We start from the raw sequence: 24,221 nt of genomic DNA, 5'->3' as shown, positions 1-24,221 counted from the left end.
GATAATGATATAAAATTTAATAGAAAGAGAAAGGCAATTCTTGACATTTTAACATTATTCTCAGATTGTCAGAAACTTGTCTGTATGATAGTGGGATCTAGCCAAGTCAGTGTCATGTGGGCAATCAAACCCATAGTGAAGGAATGTTCACTCATCTTATCTGAAACCCTTCTTTAGAAGTATGATTTATCAGTAGAAACAACAATATTATCGCTAATAGCTTAGCGTCTTTCACTTTCGCCAAGAAAGTATGTAGGGAGTGGGCCAATCCCCTTCCTGATTTCCATTGTAACCTGTCTTTAATTTAAATGAATAGGTCAGTCGACCTCCCTTTCAAAAAGAAAACATTTATTATTGTGGAAAAACTTTTTCCAATAATTTTTAAAGCTTTTGCAAATCTTTTGTTATTTTAGATGTAAAAGTTAATAGTTACACATTAGTCTAAATCAAAGGATAAGAAAATATGGCAAATGAAAGTTTAGAGAATGATTTGATTTTATACACAAGGGCAATTTGTAATTTACTATAAAATTAATGAAAGAGAAAAAAAAAAGAAAAAACTCGGTATACTAGTTTAGGACTTAGGGTTGTGTTTGGTTTGAGTTCACAGCTAGTCTTAACTTGATCAGGGACCTTAGTCATATTTAGTAAGTCTAAGTTTAAAATCTTTCTAAATTATAAATTTACTCTTGGAAATGATTACTTTCATATTTAACAAATTTAATAATAATATTTTATTAGTATTCCTTAAATTTTCTAAACAAATACATAATTTTTACTCTTTGGTGTCACATTAAAGTAATAATGGTACTCATATTTGAAATTATCTTTCATATAACCTTAATTTCTTTCAAAAATAAAACATTTCATTTTGTCAAACATACTTAGCCCGTAATACCTTTCATGGTGGTTAGGGCTTATATATTCTTAGCTCACAAATGATTGTAAGCCAGCAATAGTTACTTGAATAAAATTTGCAATATTGAGAGATGCTTTTTAACAAAAAGACAAACTTTACATATGGGTTTACAATGTGGCAAGATAATTAAAAACAGTAACTACATACGAGCTAAAAAAAATTAAAAACAAAATAATTGTATTCAAACATGCGCACAGGTACTTAGAAAAGAAAACAAAAACTGTATGTTAAGCCGGCTTGCAAACCCATGAGTAAAAGAAATAAAAATGGACAGTGGCCTTATGATTGCGGATCTAAAGCTAAAAAACTGAAAATTATTTTATTTCTTTCAAAAAAAACAAGAAGCTATTATTCACGAAAATATCAATAATAATATTTTTATATTAATGTACTTCAAACTCAAAAGGTCAAAGAGGCATTTGGATCCATATGTCTTGGATATCCTCATATTCACTTCAAAACCAATGTATTTCACTTTTTTATATCACATGCAACAAAAGGTTATAATTATACGCTTACCCTAATTTACAATCAAACTCTATTATTCTAAGCCTAATTTAAGATATCTAGAATTACTTAGAGAATTACTCGCCCACCCAAGTGTTGTGACGATACAAATACCCCTTACAGCACTCGCCATTCATTTCCCCAACATCAATCATGCACTCGTTCCAATTTCCCCAATCGATGGCGATCCCACACCCCAAACTCGGGAATCCACTCTCCGGCTCCACCCACGACCCTTCACTAATTGGTTCCCACCACCACCACCTTCCTCATCTCCTCCCCGTCCGATCCTCCACACTAGGAATCTTAAAGTCGAGATCAGCACGGATATCGACGACCCATCTGCCCTCCGCCGCCAAAGACGACTCCTACACATCCCTCGTCACCGAACTGGAAACCGAGCAACAGGAAGGGCAGGAGCAAGAGTCGTCGTCATCCAATAGCCATCTCGCGGAGCGGTGGCGGGAGATCCACGGCAGCGAGGAGTGGGCTGGCCTTCTCGATCCGATGGATCCGCTCCTCCGCTCCGAACTGATCCGTTACGGCGAGTTCGCACAATCCTGCTACGACGGCTTCGACTACGACCCCTTCTCCCGCTACTGCGGCAGCTGCAAGTACCACCGGCGCGCGTTCTTCTCCGAGCTCGGCATGGGCGACTGCGGCTACGAGGTCACCCGGTACCTTTACGCCACCTCCAACACGAAGCTCCCAAACTTCTTCACCAAGTCGCGCTTATCCAACAAGACCTGGAGCCAGCGTGCCAACTGGATCGGCTACGTCGCCGCCGCCTCCGAAGAGACCACGGAGCGGCTCGGCCGCCGCGATATCCTGATCGCGTGGCGCGGCACGGTCACGAGACTCGAGTGGGTCGCCGACTTGATGGATTTCTTGAAATCAGCTTCATCCGAGGGGATCCCGTGCCCGGATCCGTCGGTTAAGGTGGAGTCGGGATTCGTGGATCTCTACACCGACAAGGACCCGACATGCCGGTTCTGCAAGTATTCGGCGAGGGAGCAAGTGCTCACCGAGGTGCGGAAGCTAGTAGAGCAATTTACAAGTAAAGGAGAGGAGGTCAGCATCAGCGTTACCGGGCATAGCTTGGGGAGCGCGCTGGCGATGCTTAGCGCGTACGATATTGTGGAGGTGGGGATCCACGCCGGGATCGGAGGCGAGAAGGCGGCGATCTGCGTGTTCTCTTTCTCGGGGCCGAGGGTGGGGAACGGGAGGTTTAAGGAGAGGTTCGAGGGGTTGGGCATCAAAGCTCTGCGAGTGGTCAACGTTCACGATACGGTGCCGAAGGTGCCTGGGATCTTCATCAACGAGAAGGTGCCGCATATGGTGCGGAGGATGGCGGAAGCGTTCCCGTGGAGTTATAGCCATGTGGGGGTGGAGCTATTGCTGGATCATAAGCACTCCCCTTTCTTGAAGGACACTGGCGATCCCTCCTGCTTCCATAACTTGGAGGCCCACCTGCATCTACTTGACGGGTATGCACTTCTCGTTTCTTTTTCAATTTTCTTTTTAAAATTTTTTATCGTATCACACTCTATATTTAATTTATTTTATAATTAACAGCTCGATAAATTTTATAATTTAACTTTTTTATTTTTCTCGATAATTTTTATAATTTTACTTTTTTATTTTTCTGGATAATTTTTATTTAACATTTTAGTAACTAAGACAGTACTTAAAAAAAAATATTCTATTATAATATATAGAATAATTTATAAATATCTAAATTGTCATCTTCATCCTCTTTCTCTTTTTCAACGAAAAAAAAAAATAGTAGGAGAAGGAGAAGGAGAAGAAGGAAGAGAAAAAGGAGGAGGTGAAAGATGAGAAAATGTGGTGGTAACGATGGTGATGATAACTATGGAGGAGATAGGTGGAAGAGATGATAAAAAAATATAAAAATAAGAGAGAATGATAAAGATATTTTAGTAATTTGATCGACGTTAATTAGTTAAGATAACTAGAAAACAAGGGATTGAGTTACAAATTCATCAAAGATAAAATATAAATCATAAAATAAATAAAATATAATTTATAAAAATATCATTTTTTTAATATCTCCTTTCTTCTTTCGTTGGCATTTGGTAGCGGGTCGGTTTTGCTTGGAATCTCTTTATAGCTTTTAAAAGAGGAGAGCCACTGGTCCTATTTTAGAAAAACAATGCCATATATTTCCCCCACATTGTTCCTTAATAAAAGAGTTTCTTTAATTATCTGAAGTTAGTGGCTGTAAAATTCCCTATCTTAGTTAGCGAATATTAATATATAACAGTAGACTAATAATGCCTGAAAGGTCCGTTGGCACCATTGCCAGCTTGCTTCGCGTTAATTTTATCGGTTTTTTTTTTCTTATTAGATCGCTATACGTCACCGTTGAAACGTATACTTATTTGAGATATGATTATAATAATTCTTTCCTTCCTTTTTTTTTCTAAAAAAAGACTACCGGTGTAAATTAAATTAGCTTGATAATTCATTTAAATTAAAATAAATGAGTTAGCTTGATAATTTATTAATCGGGATCAAATCAAACTTAAAGTAAATTCAATTGAAGGACATAGATATAAACCGTTGACCTATGATCCAATAGTTTTAACAATATATATTTTACAAAGTCATTCTTCTTGTGGTGTACCCTTTGAATTAAACAGTAAAACTAGATTCAAGGATTGTTGACCTTGGCGAGAAATCTTCTCATTATATGGCAGACCTAAATGCTTTAATTCTTTCTCGTCGTAAACTAGAGTTTTGACTAAACTAGACATTCTTTGAAATTTATATACCCAAATAGCTAATTCATGCGCCTAATTAAATATCAAAATGGATCTATTTGTGCACGTAAGTTACAACCTCATAATCCAAAAGAAAAGGCTAAAAAGTTCATCGTTTTACTCACTCTTTTTATATATTTTTATATTTGAACTTATTTCTTGTATGAAACACTAATGAGATGAGATTAATATTTTTTGATCGGATAAAACATATTTTTAACATATTACCTATTCCATAAGACATTGAATAGTTAAACATTTTTTCTACTTGGTCAGTTTGTTTGCAACTAATATTTTAAAAATAAACTTATTTAGATAATATGTTTAAAAGTTGACTATTTTAGGTGAATAAGTTTGTGAGAAGATCTAATATGGTCAAAAACACTTAGACTCGTTTACTTGTGGAAGCATTTTGTGTTGGTAACAAAATAATAACTTATTTTAATATTAATTTATTAATATATATAGATGTGATCATTGAGCTATGCTAGAATATTATAGCTTATTATTGCCTATTTGCTTATAAAATATCCAGCTTGGGTTGGAAATAATAAGCCGAGCGTGATAGGTTGGATTTAAAAAATATTAGATCTTATCCGGCCAAAAATAATGGGTCTTAATGAAACTAGCTTTCATAAGAACATTATTGTATAGTGATATTTATTTTATTGAATATTCGATATAGGACTAAAAAATTATAGGAATAGGCAGGCTTAATGGACCAAGCTGCAGGCTAACATAGTGGGCCAGGTTTCTGATCCGAACTATATGGGCAAAGACTTAGTTCATGCCATCGATTACCATCTCAAGTTGATGTGATCCGAGTTGGATAGAACACCTCGTGGACATTAGGTGTAACACTCACCACCAAATATGTGCCAATAATGTGGATAGAACTCACGTGATTACCATGTGACTTGCTGATCAATGTTTCAAAATAATATACAAACAAAAAGCTCACATTTTTATAAATAAAATAGATAAAGAAACCCATAATACTAAGACCACAATAAGCCCAAAATACAGATTCATAAAAATATAAATCAAAGCCTATGCAAGAGCTATTAGCCATCTAGCTTAATTATATTAATAAAATAAAAATAAGAATTAGAAGACTAAAAGCCGGTCTTTGCTAGATCCTCCACAGACTCGCGGGTCATCTATTAATATGAAATAATTTCACTAAATGATAGTGAGCATAAAGCCTAGCAAGTATCTACTTGTATAGTCTACAATTAGTGTAAGCAATGATACGATAATTAGTAAATATGAATATGTGTATCACGATCAAATAGAATACATCAGTACTGCGTACTCATCATGTTTATTCAATGCGCACATGCATTGGCAAACAATAATATGCCATGTGCTAATACGGACTAACATGTCCTTAATCTTAAGCTCACACTAAGCTTTGCTCATAGGTCATATCAATACTACACTATATAATATGCATTACCTTATATTACTAAGTTTGTAACTTAGGCTCATGCAGAGCTACGCTGAAAAAAAAAATAAATCCCTAGACACACGTATGTATCTAACCTCTAGGCAATGATATTTCTCGTTCGTTTAAGTAAAAGTCGGAAGAAATATTAAAAACGAAAGTAGAGATGAACGCCAAGATTTTAACGTGGAAAAACCCAAAACGGGAAAAAAACCACGGATCCAAACTCGGATCAAAACCAATCACTATAATAGTAGCAGTTACAAGACTGACTCACAAAACACCCCGTCGATCCAAACAACTTTGTTTCTCTCAGTCTTGATCGCTAGAACCCACGATTCACTGCTTCTTGTGATTGAAGTCCAATCTCAGTAGCCCTCGAGATTGATCTTTCGTCTAGATCACCCTTAAGACGAAAGATTAAATTCTTGTAGATGAGTGGAACATTGTTAGTTGAAGAATCGATGTAGCCTCAAGAAGTCTCCTTCAATAATATTTCTTCCACCACCCTAGAGTTAGGGTTTCATAATCCTTATATATGATATTCAAGATAGAGCCAAATCCGAGTCTTATCCGTACTCATGATCTTCAAGATAGAGCCAACTCCGAGTCTTATCCGTACTCATGTTCTTCAAGATAAAGCCAAATCCGAATCTTATCTGTACTCATGATCTTCAAGATAGAGCCAAATCTAAATCTTATCCGTACTCATGAAAGTCCAATATTTTTAAACTTTGTTGGTGCGTTCGAACGGGCTCGAGTGCGTTCGAACGCGACAGCTTGAATTCTTCAGGTTGCGTTCGAACGCGTTTGTGAACACGGCTCTCTGTCTGTGTGAATGCAGTGCCCGCGTTCGAACGCGTTTGTGAACACGGCTTTCTGTCTGTGTGAACGCAGATTTCGCGTTCGAACTCGTTTGTGAACGCACCGCGTTCGAACTCGTTTGTGAACGCAGCTCTCTGTCTGTGTGAACGCAGTGCCCGCGTTCGAACGCGTTTGTGAACGCGGCTCTCTGTCTGTGTGAACGCAGATTTCGCGTTCGAACTCGTTTGTGAACGCACCGCGTTCGAACGCGTTTGTGAACGCGGTGTGAACTCAACAGCTTTTCTCCAATAACCTTGCAATTCTTCAGACCAGAGATATTCTAGACTTGTGTAAAGCTCATATACATGTAAAAAATACACTTAGAATATTTTGTACACAATTGCCAACATATAAAAACCTAACAATCTCCCCCTTTGGCAATTTGTGACAAAACACCTAAGTTACAAGATATTACAAAGACTTCAAATTGAGCAATCAACAAGTCTAGAATATTTTGCACATCAAGCCCTGCAAATAAACATATACCAATCCAAGATCAAGTGAAAATAACTTGAAATGAATAAACAATCTAAACACAAGTTATCAATGTAGCATAAATTCAAAAGTACTTAAGCAGTTCACAGTTACTTCAAGCAAAATTCAAAAGTACTTAAGACTCTCATAAACTCCCCCTATGCTCATACTCCCCCTACACACCTAGACACCTAGACACTAAGACACTCTCTCCCTTTTTGACACAAATGCCAAAGACTAGGAACTCGGAGGAAACTGACGATGAAGAATCGTCAACACAGAGTCGAGGTAGGTGAAGAAGGCGGCCTTGGTTTCTTGGTAACTGTAGCTTTTTTTTTAGGCATTCTAGAGAAGGAAAAAAGTCGCAAGATTCAACATATGCCCAAAGAATACAAAAAAAATCCAAAAATTCTAGAAACCATGAAGACCCTAAGTGAAATCCATCTTCCACTTAAAAATGCAAGTTATCACGTTCAATCGCACAAAAAACATCAAGATATTAACTTTAACATGATCAAAACTTGAAACTACACGAAATCAATCAAGATCAATAGACTTTGGAGATGCACTTCTAGAAATTCAAAATACATTCAAGACATAGAATATGACAATAAAATGAAATAAATCATACACAGATCAATCAAGTCATCAAAAGCATATTATAATCAATTCTAATGCATCACTCAAAATTAAATTAATCTTGATTGATCATAACGATACGCATATGCAAGATGAGCATAGATAACATGAACCAATCTTCTTAAACAAACTTTTCTATATAAACAATGATGCAACACAGTAGTCAAACCGACTTAGTATTGAAATTTTGCACTTTTCGACTTATTCTCCATAACATAACAGGAATTTTTCCTGTATTTTTTTTAAAAAAAAATAGGTGCAATGATGGCTTTCACACATGAGTAGGTAGCCCTTTTCTTGTAGTACAAATCAAATAAAGTACAAGAAGAAATTCACATCTATCATTTTTTTTTGAATTTGCATATAATGTACTGAGTCAAACTGGACTCGAAACAAGACGGCTTTCACATTAACTCATTGTAGCCCTTTTCATTGATCTTTTATAAAAATATATTTGATAACTAAGTATGAGGTCAAACTGTGCAAATCAAAGTTAATAGTGAGCTATTTAAAAAAATATTCATGATATCATGCTCACACAAGAATATATATACGTTATGAGGCATTAAAAATTTATTATTATAGAAGTCGAGGGAGTGACAAAATCAAAATTGATACAATATACTACAAGATGACAAGATTGACTATAATAACTCATAATCAAGAGAAAAGTCATATTTTTATGTCAAGAGTATATTATTGAATCTAGGAGTGCATCAATTTTTTTTTTTTTATAACAAAAACTCTCGACAAATCTAAAACTGAAACCAAAGAAAATTTCAGAGTAAAATAAAACCTAAAAAAAATGAAACAAAATAATAAGAAACTCGCAAACTAAAACACAAATCAATCCAAAGCACAAATCCCTAAATAAGTGCGAAGATACTGAAATCTCTGTAAATCAAAAGGTTTTGTAACAAATCACCCAACTGTTTCTCCATCTCAACATGTTCTATTGCTATTGTTTTGTCTTGTTACATTTCAGATTATGTGAAGTTCTAACAATATAGCAATTATTAGATGTTCTAGATCCAAAACATATAACATTACCATCATGATCTAGAATAGTACAATCATTTTTAGAGAATTCTACCTCATAGCCTTCATCACAAAATTGCATGATGCTTAATAAATTTGCTTTCAAGCCATTAACATAAAGAACATTTTCGAGACTAGGAATCCCTGGAGTACTTACCTTTCCTTTACCTATTACCTTGGATGAGTTACCATCTCCGAATGTCACAACTCCCCCTTCATGTTTTTCGAGATTAGAAAATAAAGACTTGTCACTCGACATATGTCTTGAACAGCTACTATCTAAATACCACAATTCAGAATTTAAGGCTTTCAAGGCAGTATGCACAACATAACATTTCAAATCAGATTTCTTGATCCATATGGCCTTTGTTTTCATCCCATAAATAAAAGCACTTCTAGGTTTTTGCAAAAATTTGCAATGTGGTCGAATATGCCCTAGAATACCGCAATGATAGCATGTCGGAACAAACTTTTTTCTACTCACCTTATGTCGAGGAGAGTGATTAGAGTTTACCTTTGGTACCGTCGAAGATTCACCAGTTTGTATATTCAAGTTCTGTTTAGAAGGGTTCATCCACGATTGCTTTGTAAATGCGGTTGATGGCTTCAGGTATTCTTCCTTTTGTATACCTGCAGAAACAAATACAGTTTTATTATTATTTGAATTACCAGTGTATCCAACACCATACCTGTCTTTTCCAGAGATCTGAGCTTTTAGAATTTCGTCAAGTTTGTTCTTCCCTTTCAGAAATGTAACTTCCTTATGCAATCGCTCTAGTTCAATTTCATCAACCTTCATTTTATTTTTCGCATTGTCAAGTTGTTCAGAAAGGTCTTTGACACGTTCAAGCTCCAATTTGTACTTCTCCTCAAATTGAATTCTTTCTGGTTCAATTTCCTTGAGTTGTTAAAGTAGTCTAAGATTGCTTTTCTTGAGTTTAAACGACTCCAAGTACAAGTCATTATATGCCTTTTGAATTTCAGATTCATCTTCCTCAGCCGGTAGCATATCAAGATCATCTGTACTATCAGTATCATCAACAGAGTCAGTATTAAGCAGAGAAGAGGCAAAGGCTACAAAGTTTTCTTCGTCTTTTTCAGAATCATCATTAGATTCATCTGAATCACCCCAAGTAACTTTCATAGCTTTGCCCTTTCTCTTAAGACGATTAGGGCATTCTTGTGCGATGTGTCCAAAACCAGAACATTCAAAACATTGTACTTTATTTTCAAAATTCTTATTTTTCTGTTTGACATTGTTGTTGGTACCACCTGTATTTGAACTCATAGTATTCTTCCTTTTTACAAAGGCTTTGCTTTTCTCAAGTTTTTCAGTATTTAACTTGTTTGGCTTCCGAAAGAATTTATTAAACTTTTTGACAAACATGGTCAACATCTCAACATCTAAATCACCTTCATCATCCGACTCCTCTAAATTTTGTTCAACTGTAGATAGGGCCATCCCTTTGGACTTCCTCAGTTTTGAAAGACTATACTCAAATGTTTGTAGATTTCCTACCAATTGTTCAACTTTCATTGAATCGATATCCTTACTTTCCTCAATAGCTGTAACTTTTGCCTGAAACCTTTCTGGAAGGGACCTAAGGATCTTACGGATAATTCTATTTTCAGGAATTTTCTCTCCTAGGTTGAAACTAGAGTTGACTATATCACTCAGCTTTGCATAGAACTCATCAAATGTCTCATTCTCCTCCATACGTAGGGTTTCAAAATTAGTAGTCAGCCTTTGAAGTTTCGAAAGTTTTACAGCCATAGTACCTTCATGAGTTGTTTCTAAGATCATCCAAGCTTGTTTTGCTATTTCACAAGTAGATATTTTTCTAAATTCTTCCGAGGAAACACAACTAAAAATTGCATTTATTGCTTTGCTATTCCAGCCAACTTTTTCATAATCTGTTTTATCCCATGACTCAATCGGTTTCTCAACTAACTCATCATTCACCATGTACATTGGTGGACTCCAACCGTTCATAATGGCCATCCATACTCTCTCATCTATAGATTTCAAATAAGCTCTCATCCTAGCTTTCCAATATCCATAATTTGATCCATCTAGAATAGGAGGTCTAATAGATGATTGTCCATCTCTATGAAAATCCATGCCTATCTGATCTCTCTCAAAGAGTGAGAGAACCTGCTCTGATACCAATTGAAAAAAAAAATAAATCCCTAGACACACGTATGTATCTAACCTCTAGGCAATGATATTTCTCGTTCGCTTAAGTAAAAGTCGGAAGAAATATTAAAAATGAAAGTAGAGATGAACGCCAAGATTTTAACGTGGAAAAACCCAAAACGGGAAAAAAACCACGGATCCAAACTCGGATCAAAACCAATCACTATAATAGTAGCAGTTACAAGACTGACTCACAAAACACCCCGTCGATCCAAACAACTTTGTTTCTCTCAGTCTTGATCGCTAGAACCCACGATTCACTGCTTCTTGTGATTGAAGTCCAATCTCAGTAGCCCTCGAGATTGATCTTTCGTCTAGATCACCCTTAAGACGAAAGATTAAATTCTTGTAGATGAGTGGAACATTGTTAGTTGAAGAATCGATGTAGCCTCAAGAAGTCTCCTTCAATAATATTTCTTCCACCACCCTAGAGTTAGGGTTTCATAATCCTTATATATGATATTCAAGATAGAGCCAAATCCGAGTCTTATCCGTACTCATGATCTTCAAGATAGAGCCAACTCCGAGTCTTATCCGTACTCATGTTCTTCAAGATAAAGCCAAATCCGAATCTTATCTGTACTCATGATCTTCAAGATAGAGCCAAATCTAAATCTTATCCGTACTCATGAAAGTCCAATATTTTTAAACTTTGTTGGTGCGTTCGAACGGGCTCGAGTGCGTTCGAACGCGACAGCTTGAATTCTTCAGGTTGCGTTCGAACGCGTTTGTGAACACGGCTCTCTGTCTGTGTGAATGTAGTGCCCGCGTTCGAACGCGTTTGTGAACGCGGCTTTCTGTCTGTGTGAACGCAGATTTCGCGTTCGAACTCGTTTGTGAACGCACCGCGTTCGAACTCGTTTGTGAACGCAGCTCTCTGTCTGTGTGAACGCAGTGCCCGTGTTCGAACGCGTTTGTGAACGCGGCTCTCTGTCTGTGTGAACGCAGATTTCGCGTTCGAACTCGTTTGTGAACGCACCGCGTTCGAACGCGTTTGTGAACGCGGTGTGAACTCAACAGCTTTTCTCCAATAACCTTGCAATTCTTCAGACCAGAGATATTCTAGACTTGTGTAAAGCTCATATACATGTAAAAAATACACTTAGAATATTTTGTACACAATTGCCAACATATAAAAACCTAACATACGCCCGTAGGCCACATCAAATACTCATGCCCGACCACACACATACCCCTTAAGGGAGGGTAGACCACAGCGGTAGAATCGCCAGTCCATCACTCGGCCAACAACATGACTAATTTTCCGCCATAGCAAACTAAGAACCTCAGTCATAAGCCTATCACATAGGTCAGTATCACACATTTGTATTACCATCCAAGCCCTCGGCTCAATATCATCGTATCACTGTGAGAAAATCATGAGCCATCGCTCATAGACACCATCAACCTATGTCATCGGGTATGCTAGGTTTATATCAGCCTACCATTCTATCTCTCTCTATTTTAAATTGTTGCAAATCTTGATTTAGGGGCATAGTGAACCACTTCAATTTGTATCAATTTTTATTTATGTTTTAGGAAAATAAAATAGTTTCTAGCAGGTGCGTTCTAATGCAAATGGATGGCATTCAAACGTGGTCGTTCGAATGCCTGATTCGCATTCACACATATATGATATGACCTTCTCTAGATTAAGGTTTGATCTATCCCATTTTTAGATCTGGATAGAATCTTGCACGGAATTTTAGAAGAGGATTCCTATAAATATGCGTAGGAGTTCTCGTGCTTGGATGGGCTAAATCGCTTACACAAGGCCTCTATGAACTCAGTCTAGGTCTACAATCAGCGATAGGAACTCATCAAGCGAAACCATCATAGCGGGGTAACCTCGAGATGGAATGATGCCATGACCACCTTGTGTTCCTAGGCATCCTATGGAATTGGATCACCTACATTGTACTTAGGGAAGTCGAGCCATGCGGTTTGAGCCTTGAGTGTGTTCTCTCAATTTGGGTCAAACCCAAACCCATCCAATGCAAGGGGTGGGTGCACCACATGTGGCTAGTTAAGTGGTCTTCGAATCAGTACATGCCTTTGTGGTTCGGCTGACTCCTGTTTAGACTCGGATTCAAGTCTAGCCCATGGGTCAGCATCCTGGTTCATCTATTGGTCCTCATCCTCCTCATGCAACCCTAACCATGCCCTAGCTGTGGGCCTTGGCTTGGGAGGGCTTAGAAGGGTTGACGGTTGCGACCCCAAGGCTTGATCCTACTGGTTCATCGTCCTTGTTCTGTTCATAGCCCTTAGTACCTTAATCATCGAGCTTGAATACGCTTTCTGCTTAAAGAAAGATTGCCATAGAGACGACTAATAGAGACAGAGGACAACTGTTTTAAAAAGAAGGAACCAAGGGATTTAATCAAAGAAAGAGAGATCTCCTACATTTCCCTTCCTTGACGAGCTGAGGTATGCATGTACTTCTAATCCAAATAGTTTGAGATTGTTGTAGGAGGTGTTGGATGATTCGAAGCGCCATCTCGAGTTGGAGAATTTAGGCGGTTTGCTGCTGGACCGCGAATGCATTCGGATGTTGGAGCGTATTGGTCTGGTTGCATATCGTTTAGAGCTGTCGGAGGGGTCGAGAGTGCATCCTATCTTCCATGTTTCATTGTTGAGGGAGTGCATTGGTGATCATGAGGTCGTTGGATCAACTCTATCGAAGCCATTGAAGGAGATAGAGATTGTAGAGTCAGTTCGTGTACTTGCTAGACATCGACGATAACATGGTACTAGATTGGAGATGGAGATTCTAGTTGAGTGGCTTGGCAAGCCATCTAATGAGGCGACATGGGAGTTGGAGACTGATATCTTGGAGCGTTTACCTAACTTTTTACCTTGAGGGCAAGGTGGGGGAAGCGTGGTGTGATACACTTAGTTATGATCTTTTCTTATTGCATTAGGTGTTTATTTTCATTAAAATAAAATTCCTATAGGTTGCGTCCGAACTCAGGTCGAGTCGCGTTCGAATGCCCTTGTGAACGACTTATGAATGCCTGCGTTCGAACGCCTTGTGAACGCCTGCGTCACGTTCACAAATCCAGAGAAGGAGCTTTTTGAGTACGTTTGAATGCGATCAGACGTGCTTGAACATGATCAATGAGAATCCTCTAGAATTAGGATTTTATATTATTTTAGGACTTGTTGGCTAGCCTCTATAAATATGTGGATGGCAACCAACTTTATTATGCTATTAGATTCTTGATTTCTTGACTCATATCTTCTCTCTAGACTCCTCCCTCCTCCCTCTTTACCATCATTCCACATCTATCGTTGGCAAGGTTTCTCCTAACTTCTAATCTCCCTCATCTGTTGAGTCATCCCTCTTCTTTGGGATCTCGCCCACTTTGTTCCCTTCGTCTACTTCCTTTAATCACTTCCACAATCCACTCTCATCTCCATACCCATCCATAACCCTAACATCCACTCCATCCATCACCACCACCATCACCCACGTTATTCCGTGTTTCTATCCCTGCTATATTTCTAATCTACAAAGGACATAAATATAAAAGTTATAGATTAGAAAATTATGGATCTAACTTAATTAGTCTTGTAATTTTCTGACTACTGGAGAATATCTGATAAATATTTTCCCACAGTTGCACAGACTAATTTCTACAATAAATTCAGATCTTAAGGAATTGTTCTGTATCCGATTTTTGGTTCCAGATCCTATCAATCTGGTTTTAAAGCTCATCACCTTAATAGCACTTATCCTGGTTTGACACAAAACCCTTCACTACTTCCGTCGTCCGTTATCATGAAATAGTCGCCACCTCCACTTTCAAGCACTAAAAATGGTGAAACTGTGGAGACCTTCAAAACCACGGCAACCACCTCTCCTCCGACCACAGTGGAGCACCATTCATCCTTGTGGTACCATAGCAAAACTAGAATAGTCCCCATCAATGGTCGCAACACCGTTTTCCCCACTCACGATGGAAGCTAGGGTCGAAAACCCTAGCTTTCCACTAGCATCAATCCAAGACCCCCCCCCCGATCCAAACTATCATGACTAATCACTTTCTTGGACCTTCTACACCCGAGCCATGGCCTAAACCACATGTCCTAAGACCTAGGCTCGAACCACATGTGGCAAGGGTTTGATCCAAACCAACTGCAGCTTGGGCAAACTATGGCTCGAACAAGTGAGCCTTGAGCAGAACACACCTTGGGCCTTTCACATGGCAGACAAGACCCACATGTTGATCAAGGACATGTACTTTGAGAGCAACGAACGGTATGGAAACCACCATGAACACCTATTGTACAAGGTCGTCAGAAGCATGGTGGATTAATGCGATCTAGGTTTGATCGCATCGAATCACGGGGATATTGGGTTCAATGGATCAAGTCTATTTATCTTTTAATTGGTTCATATTTATTTTTTATGTTAGACCTTAAGATAAGTCTAATTATGTTATGTAAGCCCTTAAGGTAAGTCTACTTAAGTTATGTAAGATACTATGGCAAGTCCAATTAAGTCATATAAGCCACTAAGACAAGTTCAATTAAGTCTCATGCAAGCCTCTAAGGCAAGTCTTAACTTGAATCGTATAAGCCTTTAGAGCTTGTCTATGTAGGACTCATTGCACCTAACCTCTCTATATAGAGGGGTTGAGCTTCTTTGTTTAATCATCTAAGTATCTAAATATTTAAAAATTATTTTAGCCTTGAGTTTATCTTATGAGTAAAAGTAAGATAATCTAGGAGTAGAAATAAATTAATCATAGACATTTATTTTCCTAGGAGTAGATCAAAGTTAGAACCCTAATTCTATTAACAACCTATAGCCACTCTACCTTACATCAGTCCACCCTTACCCTTGGCCATTCGCTACTCTCCGACTACCGTGGTAAGATTAAATTAATTACCAATATATCCAATTATGATCTTTCTCCACTATTTTAATTCTATCTTTTCACTCCGACCTCAAAATCATGTGAAACTAAAACCATTAGATCTGTGACTTTTGAGACTTTCTCTTATTAAAATATCATAATTTTATCACATCCAAATTGTTCTAGATCTGATTCATAATTGGATATGGAAGTGGTAATAGGGTTAAGACATAAAACTAGATGAAGGGGGATAATTAGATGTAAGGGAAGGGTGATAGCAGTGTTAACCATGGCCGAGAATGAGGTTTGGCAAGAGAGAGGGAGGTCGCATGAGAAGGAGAGTGAGGGAGAAGAGTCTTGCTCAAAGCCAATGGGTTCAATATTCATTTGATAATCCAGACATGATCAACACCTAAGTACTTATAGGTGGCCACGGTATAATTCCATTTGGCTAGCCCGACCGTATTAATTCAAATCAACTAAAGATAAAAGCAAATTAACCTAATACAAGGTCTAAATTACAAAAGCAAATAAATTCAATTAAGTTAAGGGGTCTTGGCCCCTATCTAGTTGGCTCAAGGCGATTGGGTTGGCCTGAGTCGTATCACCCTTTAACCCAATTAGGTGAGGGACGAAGCTAATACTACTCTCCATTTTTTAAAAAAAAGGTATCTAGCGTCATCCTGAAGGTCCCCAAACTTTAGAACTTTTGAAATTTGTACTATTTTTGAGAAATAGCTAATGGAAATTTACCTACTTAAATCAAAGTTGATGACATGGTAGATTTAGCTATGGCAAAATGATAATCGAAAATGATATACATAAGTAGTGCCAGACCTACGTATGTCTAGGATGTCCTATATGATAGTCGATGCATAACACGATAGTGTTTGATAGTACGGCTAATTGTGTAATAGTTGAAAAACATAATGGAATGTGATGGACTTTGCTAAGGACCAATTTGATTTGAGTTCACCTTTTTGCTGTGACTATGCAAAGATCATAATTAAATTAGCCCTAGACAGCAATTAGAGCCCTTACTGTCTACTAGATGTGATGCACACTGAAGCCAGATGGGTTCATACCAAGCTCAAGCTAGTAGTTAGATTTCTTATGAGGAACTAGTATGGACTGAGTATCATTGGTTGCACATTGATGATAGCTTATAAATACAATGTGGCTCATCTAGCTGTCTATTGTAGAGGAGACTCTAGGTGGGACTTCAGAGGATTGTTAGGCATGAACGGGGTCAGGCGCGTTCGAATGCGATTGGTGAGAGTCTACTAGAATTAGGGTTAATAATTATTATTTTGGCTTATTGGCTAACCTTTATAATTTATGGAATATTAGTTTCTTGCATCTTTATCCTCTCTCTAGTCTCTCTACCCTAATCTCTCTCCTTCTTCTTCACCAACCAGCCACTTCTATTGTTGGCAAGGTCTCTCCTAACTTCTAATCTCCCTCATCTGTCGAGTCCTCCCTCTTCCTTGGGATCTCGACCACTTCGTCTTTATCCCTTAAATAACATCAACCATCCACCCTTATCTCCATTATCATCCACAACCCTAACATCCACTTCACCTATCACCATCACCATCATCCGCACTATATCATATTTTTGTCCTAGTTGTAGTTCGAATCTACGAAGGATATAAGTACAAAAAACATAGATTAGGGAGTTACGATCGATCTCATTTGATTTCGTAATTTTTTGACTATGGAAAAATATTTGGTGAATATTTTTCCTCGATTGCGCAGATTGCTTCTTGTAATAAATCCAGATCTTGAAGGAATCATTTCGTAACCTATCATGACAATTATTTAGTAAACCACCTCCAAGTCGATTGGGCCAACATGTATAAGGTATCGAGAAACTCGAATCTTTTGTATTCCTCCTCACAGACATGGCCATAGTAGTGGGTTTGGCAAGGAATGTTATCTCTGATACCAAATTACTGTGACTACGCTAAGAATCATAACTGAATTGGCCCTAAACATCAATTGGAATCTTTGTTGTTTGTCTAGATGTGGTGCGCAACAAAGTCTATGCGTGGAGCTCAGGTTGGTGGTTGAGTTTTTTGGAGCAATGAACATCGAGTACCAAGATGTGCACACCAGTGCATGCTAATGAGTACAATGGGGCTAATATGAACTTGAACTCAGAGGGAAGGTCATATGGGATTTTACGGATGCAGTATGTGTAGTTAGTGGAGAATCTTTACCAAATATTCATCCAATGCTAGAAAACTATGAAACTAGATGGATTCATTTTGTAACCTTCAATCACATTTTCATTCATGGCATACTCATATTTAGAATGTATATGGGTCTAATTTTCATGAAGTTATGATGGTGGTGTTGGAGGTGGGTGAGGGAAGATATTGATACGATTCAGACTCCGCCAATGTCGTCTTGAGCATAGATACACTTTAGGAGTCTCTTTGTTTCTTGTTTTAATGTTTAATTCCTAAGAAAATAAGTTTTCTGTATGTCGCGTTCGAACGAAGGTGAAGTACACTCGAACGCAATTGTGAACATAGTTGTGAACGTGGTTGTGAGAGTGTGCATTGTGCATTCGAACGCGCTGTGAATGCCTGCATCGCGTTCTCAAATCCAGAGAAGTAAGAAACAGGCATGTTTGCTCGCGCGTTTGAACTCCTACATCGCGTTCGCAAATCCAAAGAAGAGTGAACTCGGTATGTTCAAACGCAATCAAGCGCATTCAAATGCGGTCGGCAAAAATGTATTGTTTAAGGTTAATTTTGAATTGTTTGGTTAGCCTCTAAAGGATGTGGATGGAAACCAGAGAATCATTATTGAAGAATTGAGTTTTGCCTTGCCTCATTTGTCTTCTTCGCTCTTGTTCTCTCAATATCCAGTGACGCTAACCTCCCTCGACCGGCCAATCACCCTGGACCCTTAGGGGCGGCCTTTTCCTTCCCATTCTTCCAATCTATCCAACACTTGTCCTAACCCTTCCATCAACCATAACCCTTTCACCACCACTTTTCACCAGTGCCACCTCATCAACGCCGGTCCTCTACCAACCACCACCATCTAGGATCTCGTGCCTCCATCCACGGCTCCTGATCAAATTCCCTGATGTTCATCTACTAATCGGACGATATCTCAAGATCCCCACATTCGATATGCCTAAAACTTAATTTGTTGGAAAGCTCTTTTCTAGGCCTACAAAATATTCAAATTTCACGTTGATCCGACGGCAGAATCTTTCTGAATCTATTTACAAAGTTTCATATCAAATCCAATCCAGATCTAAGAATTCGAAGAGATCGAACCTTAGCCAAAAGGGGAGATCGTATCAGATATTAGGTTAGAGGGCTAGAGGTGGACTTGTAGGTTTGTAATGGAGGGTGGACGTGGAGAAGATGGGTTAGAGTTGATATAGAATGAATGAGGAAGGTTTAAGAAGGTGTGGGAGTGGTGATTGATGGCGGTGATGCAAAGATGACAGAGGGAACCAGCGATGGTGGCTTGCGGCTGGATGAGGGCAATAACTATTAGTGGCAGATGGTGGTCAAGGGCAAGGCGTGGCCTATCCAAGTGGGCATTGGACATGGCAGAGAGAAAGAGAGAGGAGAGGGGAGAGGTGGGTCGGGTCCCAAAGAGAAGGGGAGGGTCGAGGGACAAGGAGGGATTATTCGCGGCCAAGATAGTGGCTTGACGACTAGAACTGAGGTGAACTAGGGTAAGGGTAAGTCAAAGAAGGAAGGAGGAGAGTTGAGATTAGACTAAGGTAAATGACTTGACCCAACAAGTTTAATGTCCCATGAGGTGGTTTGACCTGACTTGGATCAAATCAATGGCTGATCTGGTGGTCTTTTGTGGAGTGGTCTTCAGATGGGACTTTCGAGAATTGTAGGGTGTCACGGGGTGGCATTTAAACTGAAAGAAATGTTATGGAGTGGCTTAGTTATGAGATGGGATGGTCTAAAGTTTTGATATGGTAGATAGACAGCTAGGGCTAATACAGATGATGGTGAAATGTGGGTAGGGACAGTCATAAGGTGGAGGTGATGATGGAGTAGAGGACAAATAGTTTGATGGAGCTCGACAATAGATGGTGGTGCTGACTTGTAATGCGATAAATGATATAAGACTATGATTGACTTACAATTATTGTAATGACAAAGATAAACCATGTGGGAGGTAGAGATGACTAAGGCAAAAGGAGAAGATGGGAGAGAAGTTAGAGATGAAAGAGAATGCTAGGGCCAAGAGACATAGAGAGATAGATAATAGCTAGAAGAAAAGACTAGTGAATTCAATAACTCAATGCTTGCCTAGCTAAGATATAATCCATAAGACTTTATCTATATATAATAAAATAAAATATATATTACTAAGCTTATCTATATAGTTCCCAATTCTCTCTTGCGTTTCTTCTCCATTCTACTTTGATAGAGTCCGAATCTAAAGAAAAAATTGAATATAAAAACATAGATCATGATGTCATCGATCTAATTCATCTAGTTTTATATTTTTCATTTGTTGCATATATAATTGCCAATTATTTTTCAAAACTATGCAGACTAAAATTTTCTACAATTTAGGGGGTTCAAATTAATTTCTTATTTTAACTAAATTGTGAATTGGATCGTATTGGTTTTGTCTAATTTTATCCTGTACATTTTGATCCACAGAATTGGCAGGATTATATATATATTCTAATGATGTGAACTATTTCCAGACTAGCAGTACATGATGACTTGCCACCCAACTTAATTATTGCAGATACCATGGGAAGGGACATAGGTTTGTTCTAGCGAGTGGGAGGGACCCTGCATTGGTGAACAAGGCGTGTGACTTCCTAAAGGAACACCACATGGTTCCACCGTATTGGAGGCAGGACGAGAACAAGGGCATGATCAGGGCACATGATGGACGGTGGGTGCAGCGTGAGAGGCAGAAGCTTGATGATCATCCCCCAGATACACACCATCACCTTCGTCTACTAGGTCTAGATAAAAATAATAAGTAGCTAGCTATCAGATCTATCCAACCCCCAAAAGATGTACATCCTAAATCTTAATTTATTGCCACAATCTTGTATACCCAAATCTTAAAACAAGTGCTAAAAATAAAGAGTTTGTACTGTGCCCTTCGACCACATTAATTACTTTTTCTATCAAGATATTTGGTGGCCAGATTATCCATGCATGCGCTTCTTGGTATGCATTCATTCAGATTACTTTGAATGGAAAGATATATATATACTTGAAGATACAAATAGAAAATGTGAGAAGGATGCGGTGTGGCTGATGGACCGGATTTGTCCAAGGGAAGTCAGAGGGGCTGATTAAGGCTGCAGACAAGGATTGTCTGTGTAAGGTTTTGTTGCGGTTCTTGACTTAGTGGACGTGATTAAACTGTTTTAATTTGTATTAATTTCTATTTATGTTTTAGGAAAATAAAATAGTTTCTCACAGGTATGTTCAAATGCAAAGGAATGGCGTTCAAACATGGTCGTTCAAATGCCTAATCTCGCGCCTATACACATAGAGAATGTGTTTTGACTGTTTGAACACGATCGAAGTACGTTTGAATGCACGACAAGTAAGTTGAGTTATAGTAAGATTTATTTAGGGTTTTTGGATGTTTGGCTAGCATTTATATATATGTGGAAAAGCAGCCTCTTTGGATTATTAATTATTGATCATTAGAATTGGTTTTTATCTAGGCTTGAGCCATCTTCTCCCTCTTGATATCCAACCCGAATTCTCGTCTACGACCGATGTTAATCCTCCATTGCTTCTCCCTCCTCCCTCTAGCGACTAGCCTTATCTGAAAGCTCCCTTTTTTCCTCCTTCATCTAGTTCCAAGCACTAATCCATCGATCATACCATAATCATCTTCCATAATTCTAACCACGAATTCCACGTCCATCCTACTATCTCCTGACCTTTGGTTATTATTTTATACGTAACTTTCGATCTACTCATGCGATCAACATGATTTTAGTTGCATTGGATTCCTAACTTATAGAGGAATGACATATCCAAATCTTAAATCAATCCAATAGTTACATTGATCATAGTTAACTTCGCAAATTCTGTACTAATTTCTGTTCAGATTATCAAATCGAATAGAACTCATTATCACCAAAAGCTGACCGTAACAGGTTTTTATTAATTGGCAATGTGATTAAAATAAGTTGAATACATTTAAAAAATTTAGATTTTATGTATGAGTATTGTCGAAGTGTAGAGAGAGGAAGTCACCAAGATATTTAAAAGAAAAAGAAAAACTTTCAAGATATGGTTCTAACCACTCAAAAGAATTGCGTATGGCAGAATTTCATATTTACTAGACGTTCTTAAAGGGTTCCTACGAGTTAAGATTGAAATATGAGAAATTATTTTTCTACTAGGGTTTGTTCGACCGCACTTGAAGATTTTCGAACACCCATACTGTTCAAGGTCTTCCAAGTCCAGTTTGTAGAGTATTTGAAGGTGAAATTATGTCATATTCTAGGAGAGGTATATTAGGTTTATTTGTACTTATGTAATTGTCATTTGTATTTCAAAACATAATTTATATTCATGTGATATGTCTAGATTTTACGTATGAGCATATGCACAAGGTATGAGATATTTGATGAAGAATATTGAAGTGGAAGATTAATTTTAAAGTCAAAGTATCCGAAAAGATTTTAGAATCATTATTGAAGTGCTTAAATGGTGTCATGATGGTTAAAGAAGTATAAAATTTTATTTAAAAACACAAGACTAGATACTCTGCATTCAACTATTTAGTATGTTATTTTGAACAGAGCATTCGAATGCACCCTACAAGTGTTCACACATACAGAGGTGACATACATATATACAGAGATTCATATTTGGCCGTTCACAATGCATTTGCACTTCAAGTCATAGTGTTGCAACATACTCGAGCTGCGTTCGAACGCACCCATGTAATTTATAATTTCTAAAATTACGTGAGACCTGATTTGATTTAGATTTGGCTTTATCTCTAAGAGGTATTTGTTTTATCTTTAAGAGAATTCATAGAGAATCTTTGAAGAGATATTTATCTTATCTCTAAGCGATATTTATTTTCTCTCAAAAAGATATTTATTTTATCTCTAAAAGATAATTATCTTATCTCTAAAAAGCATATAAAGGGGTTTAATCTAACTCTATGAGAGAAGGCTGTCAAGTATTAGATTGGAGAACACTTCTCTCATCAATCTCGAAGATCATTAAGGTTTAGAAATCTATTATAGAAAGCAGTGTGTCGCAAGGTCTAACAAGCAAAGTTAGTGTAAATTGAGTCGTAGGAATCAACGGGTGATCTGTAAACTTCTTGTTAATTGCTATAGATTTTAGTGATTAGCTTCAATCCAGTTTAGATTCGTGAGTTTTTACTTAATTTAGGGTTTTTCCATGTAAAAAATTTTGTGTGTGCAGTTTTCTTTTTAATATTTTATTTTCTGTATTTTATTATCGATAGCGTATGATAGATTACTATCTCTTAGGATATTTTTTATATTTTTTCAATTGGTAGAAGAGCATACCTAAAGATTTACATAAGTTTCATTTTTTTAAGATATATATTGGGGTTTCAATCAAACTCTAGGCATCTCACTTATCATTGTTTGAAAATGCTTAGAGGTCGCCTCACTACTTTGAGAGAGTTTATGACAGATAGTGTTGAACTGGTTTCTACACATCTTGTTTTCTTCATATCACGTGGATTTTTGTCTTGTAGGCTACGAAGATGGTAGCATCAATCTCACAGGTCACCAAGGTTTAACTAATTAGAAAAATAGTGAATTACAAGGTCCACAAATTGAGTCATGGGGATCAGTTGGTGATCTATAAATTTTTTGTAATTACAATATTTAATTTTAGTGTTTGATTCAATCTTGGATAAGATCCTTAGAATTTTTACCAGAGTTTGAGAGCTTGATATTATCTGTTTTACATATTATTATCCTATATTATTATATTGATAGCACCTTAATAGTCTCCTAGGGTATTATAATTTTTCACTTGATATTAGAGCGCATCTCTCTTGACATTAATTTTTTAAGAAAAAGTCAATCTACTGTTAGACCTCGGTTATTAGATACAAGCAATTATTTATCTCGTAACTCGATAATGCATGTTTTCTGAGAGTCAGATGGGGACAAGGATATGGATCATGAGTTGATGAATCTCCTTGCAAAAATAATTAAGAAAATTTCCAAAGATTCCAAAAGTTACTCGACTGCCAAGCCTATGAGCAAAATATCTAAAGGAACTGATTAAATTTTATGAATGTCAAGGGTGCGGATATATAGCTCTTGACCATATAAATTGCTTAGAGAAGAAAGGTAATGGTTTTGAAAATTGCTTGGGATAATTTTGATGAGTCTGAGAATGATGATTATGAATCATTATAGGGAAACTTTATAGCATTTAGTGTATTTGATTTATTATCTAACCATTATACTAATGTCTTAAGCAAAGATAAGCAGAAAAAT

At 37.5% G+C, this 24,221-nt stretch overlaps 1 protein-coding gene across 4 annotated transcripts; it reads left to right on the top strand.

Moving 5' to 3' along the window:
• Positions 1–1,407: 1,407 nt before the first annotated feature.
• Positions 1,408–23,615, top strand: LOC140775834 (phospholipase A1-Igamma1, chloroplastic-like). Of its 4 annotated transcripts, none has more exons than XM_073119289.1 (2): positions 1,408–2,913; positions 20,442–20,654. In XM_073119289.1, exons 1-2 carry the CDS (start codon positions 1,580–1,582, stop codon positions 20,515–20,517), a joined length of 1,410 nt encoding a protein of 469 aa, XP_072975390.1. In that variant the 5' UTR covers positions 1,408–1,579; the 3' UTR covers positions 20,518–20,654. The 4 variants fall into 4 exon arrangements, with proteins under 4 accessions (XP_072975390.1, XP_072975392.1, XP_072975391.1 ...); XM_073119291.1 differs by lacking the exon at positions 20,442–20,654 and adding an exon at positions 23,465–23,615 and having other exon boundaries at positions 1,410–2,913; XM_073119290.1 differs by lacking the exon at positions 20,442–20,654 and adding an exon at positions 9,656–9,955 and having other exon boundaries at positions 1,410–2,913.
• Positions 23,616–24,221: the final 606 nt, after the last annotated feature.

This window comes from Typha angustifolia, chromosome 14 (assembly GCF_048772165.1).
Source record: "Typha angustifolia cultivar Huaian chromosome 14, ASM4877216v1, whole genome shotgun sequence".
Classification (NCBI taxonomy): domain Eukaryota; kingdom Viridiplantae; phylum Streptophyta; class Magnoliopsida; order Poales; family Typhaceae; genus Typha; species Typha angustifolia.
Note: the sequence above shows the minus strand (reverse complement) of the source record. Positions and strands in the feature narration are given on the sequence as shown.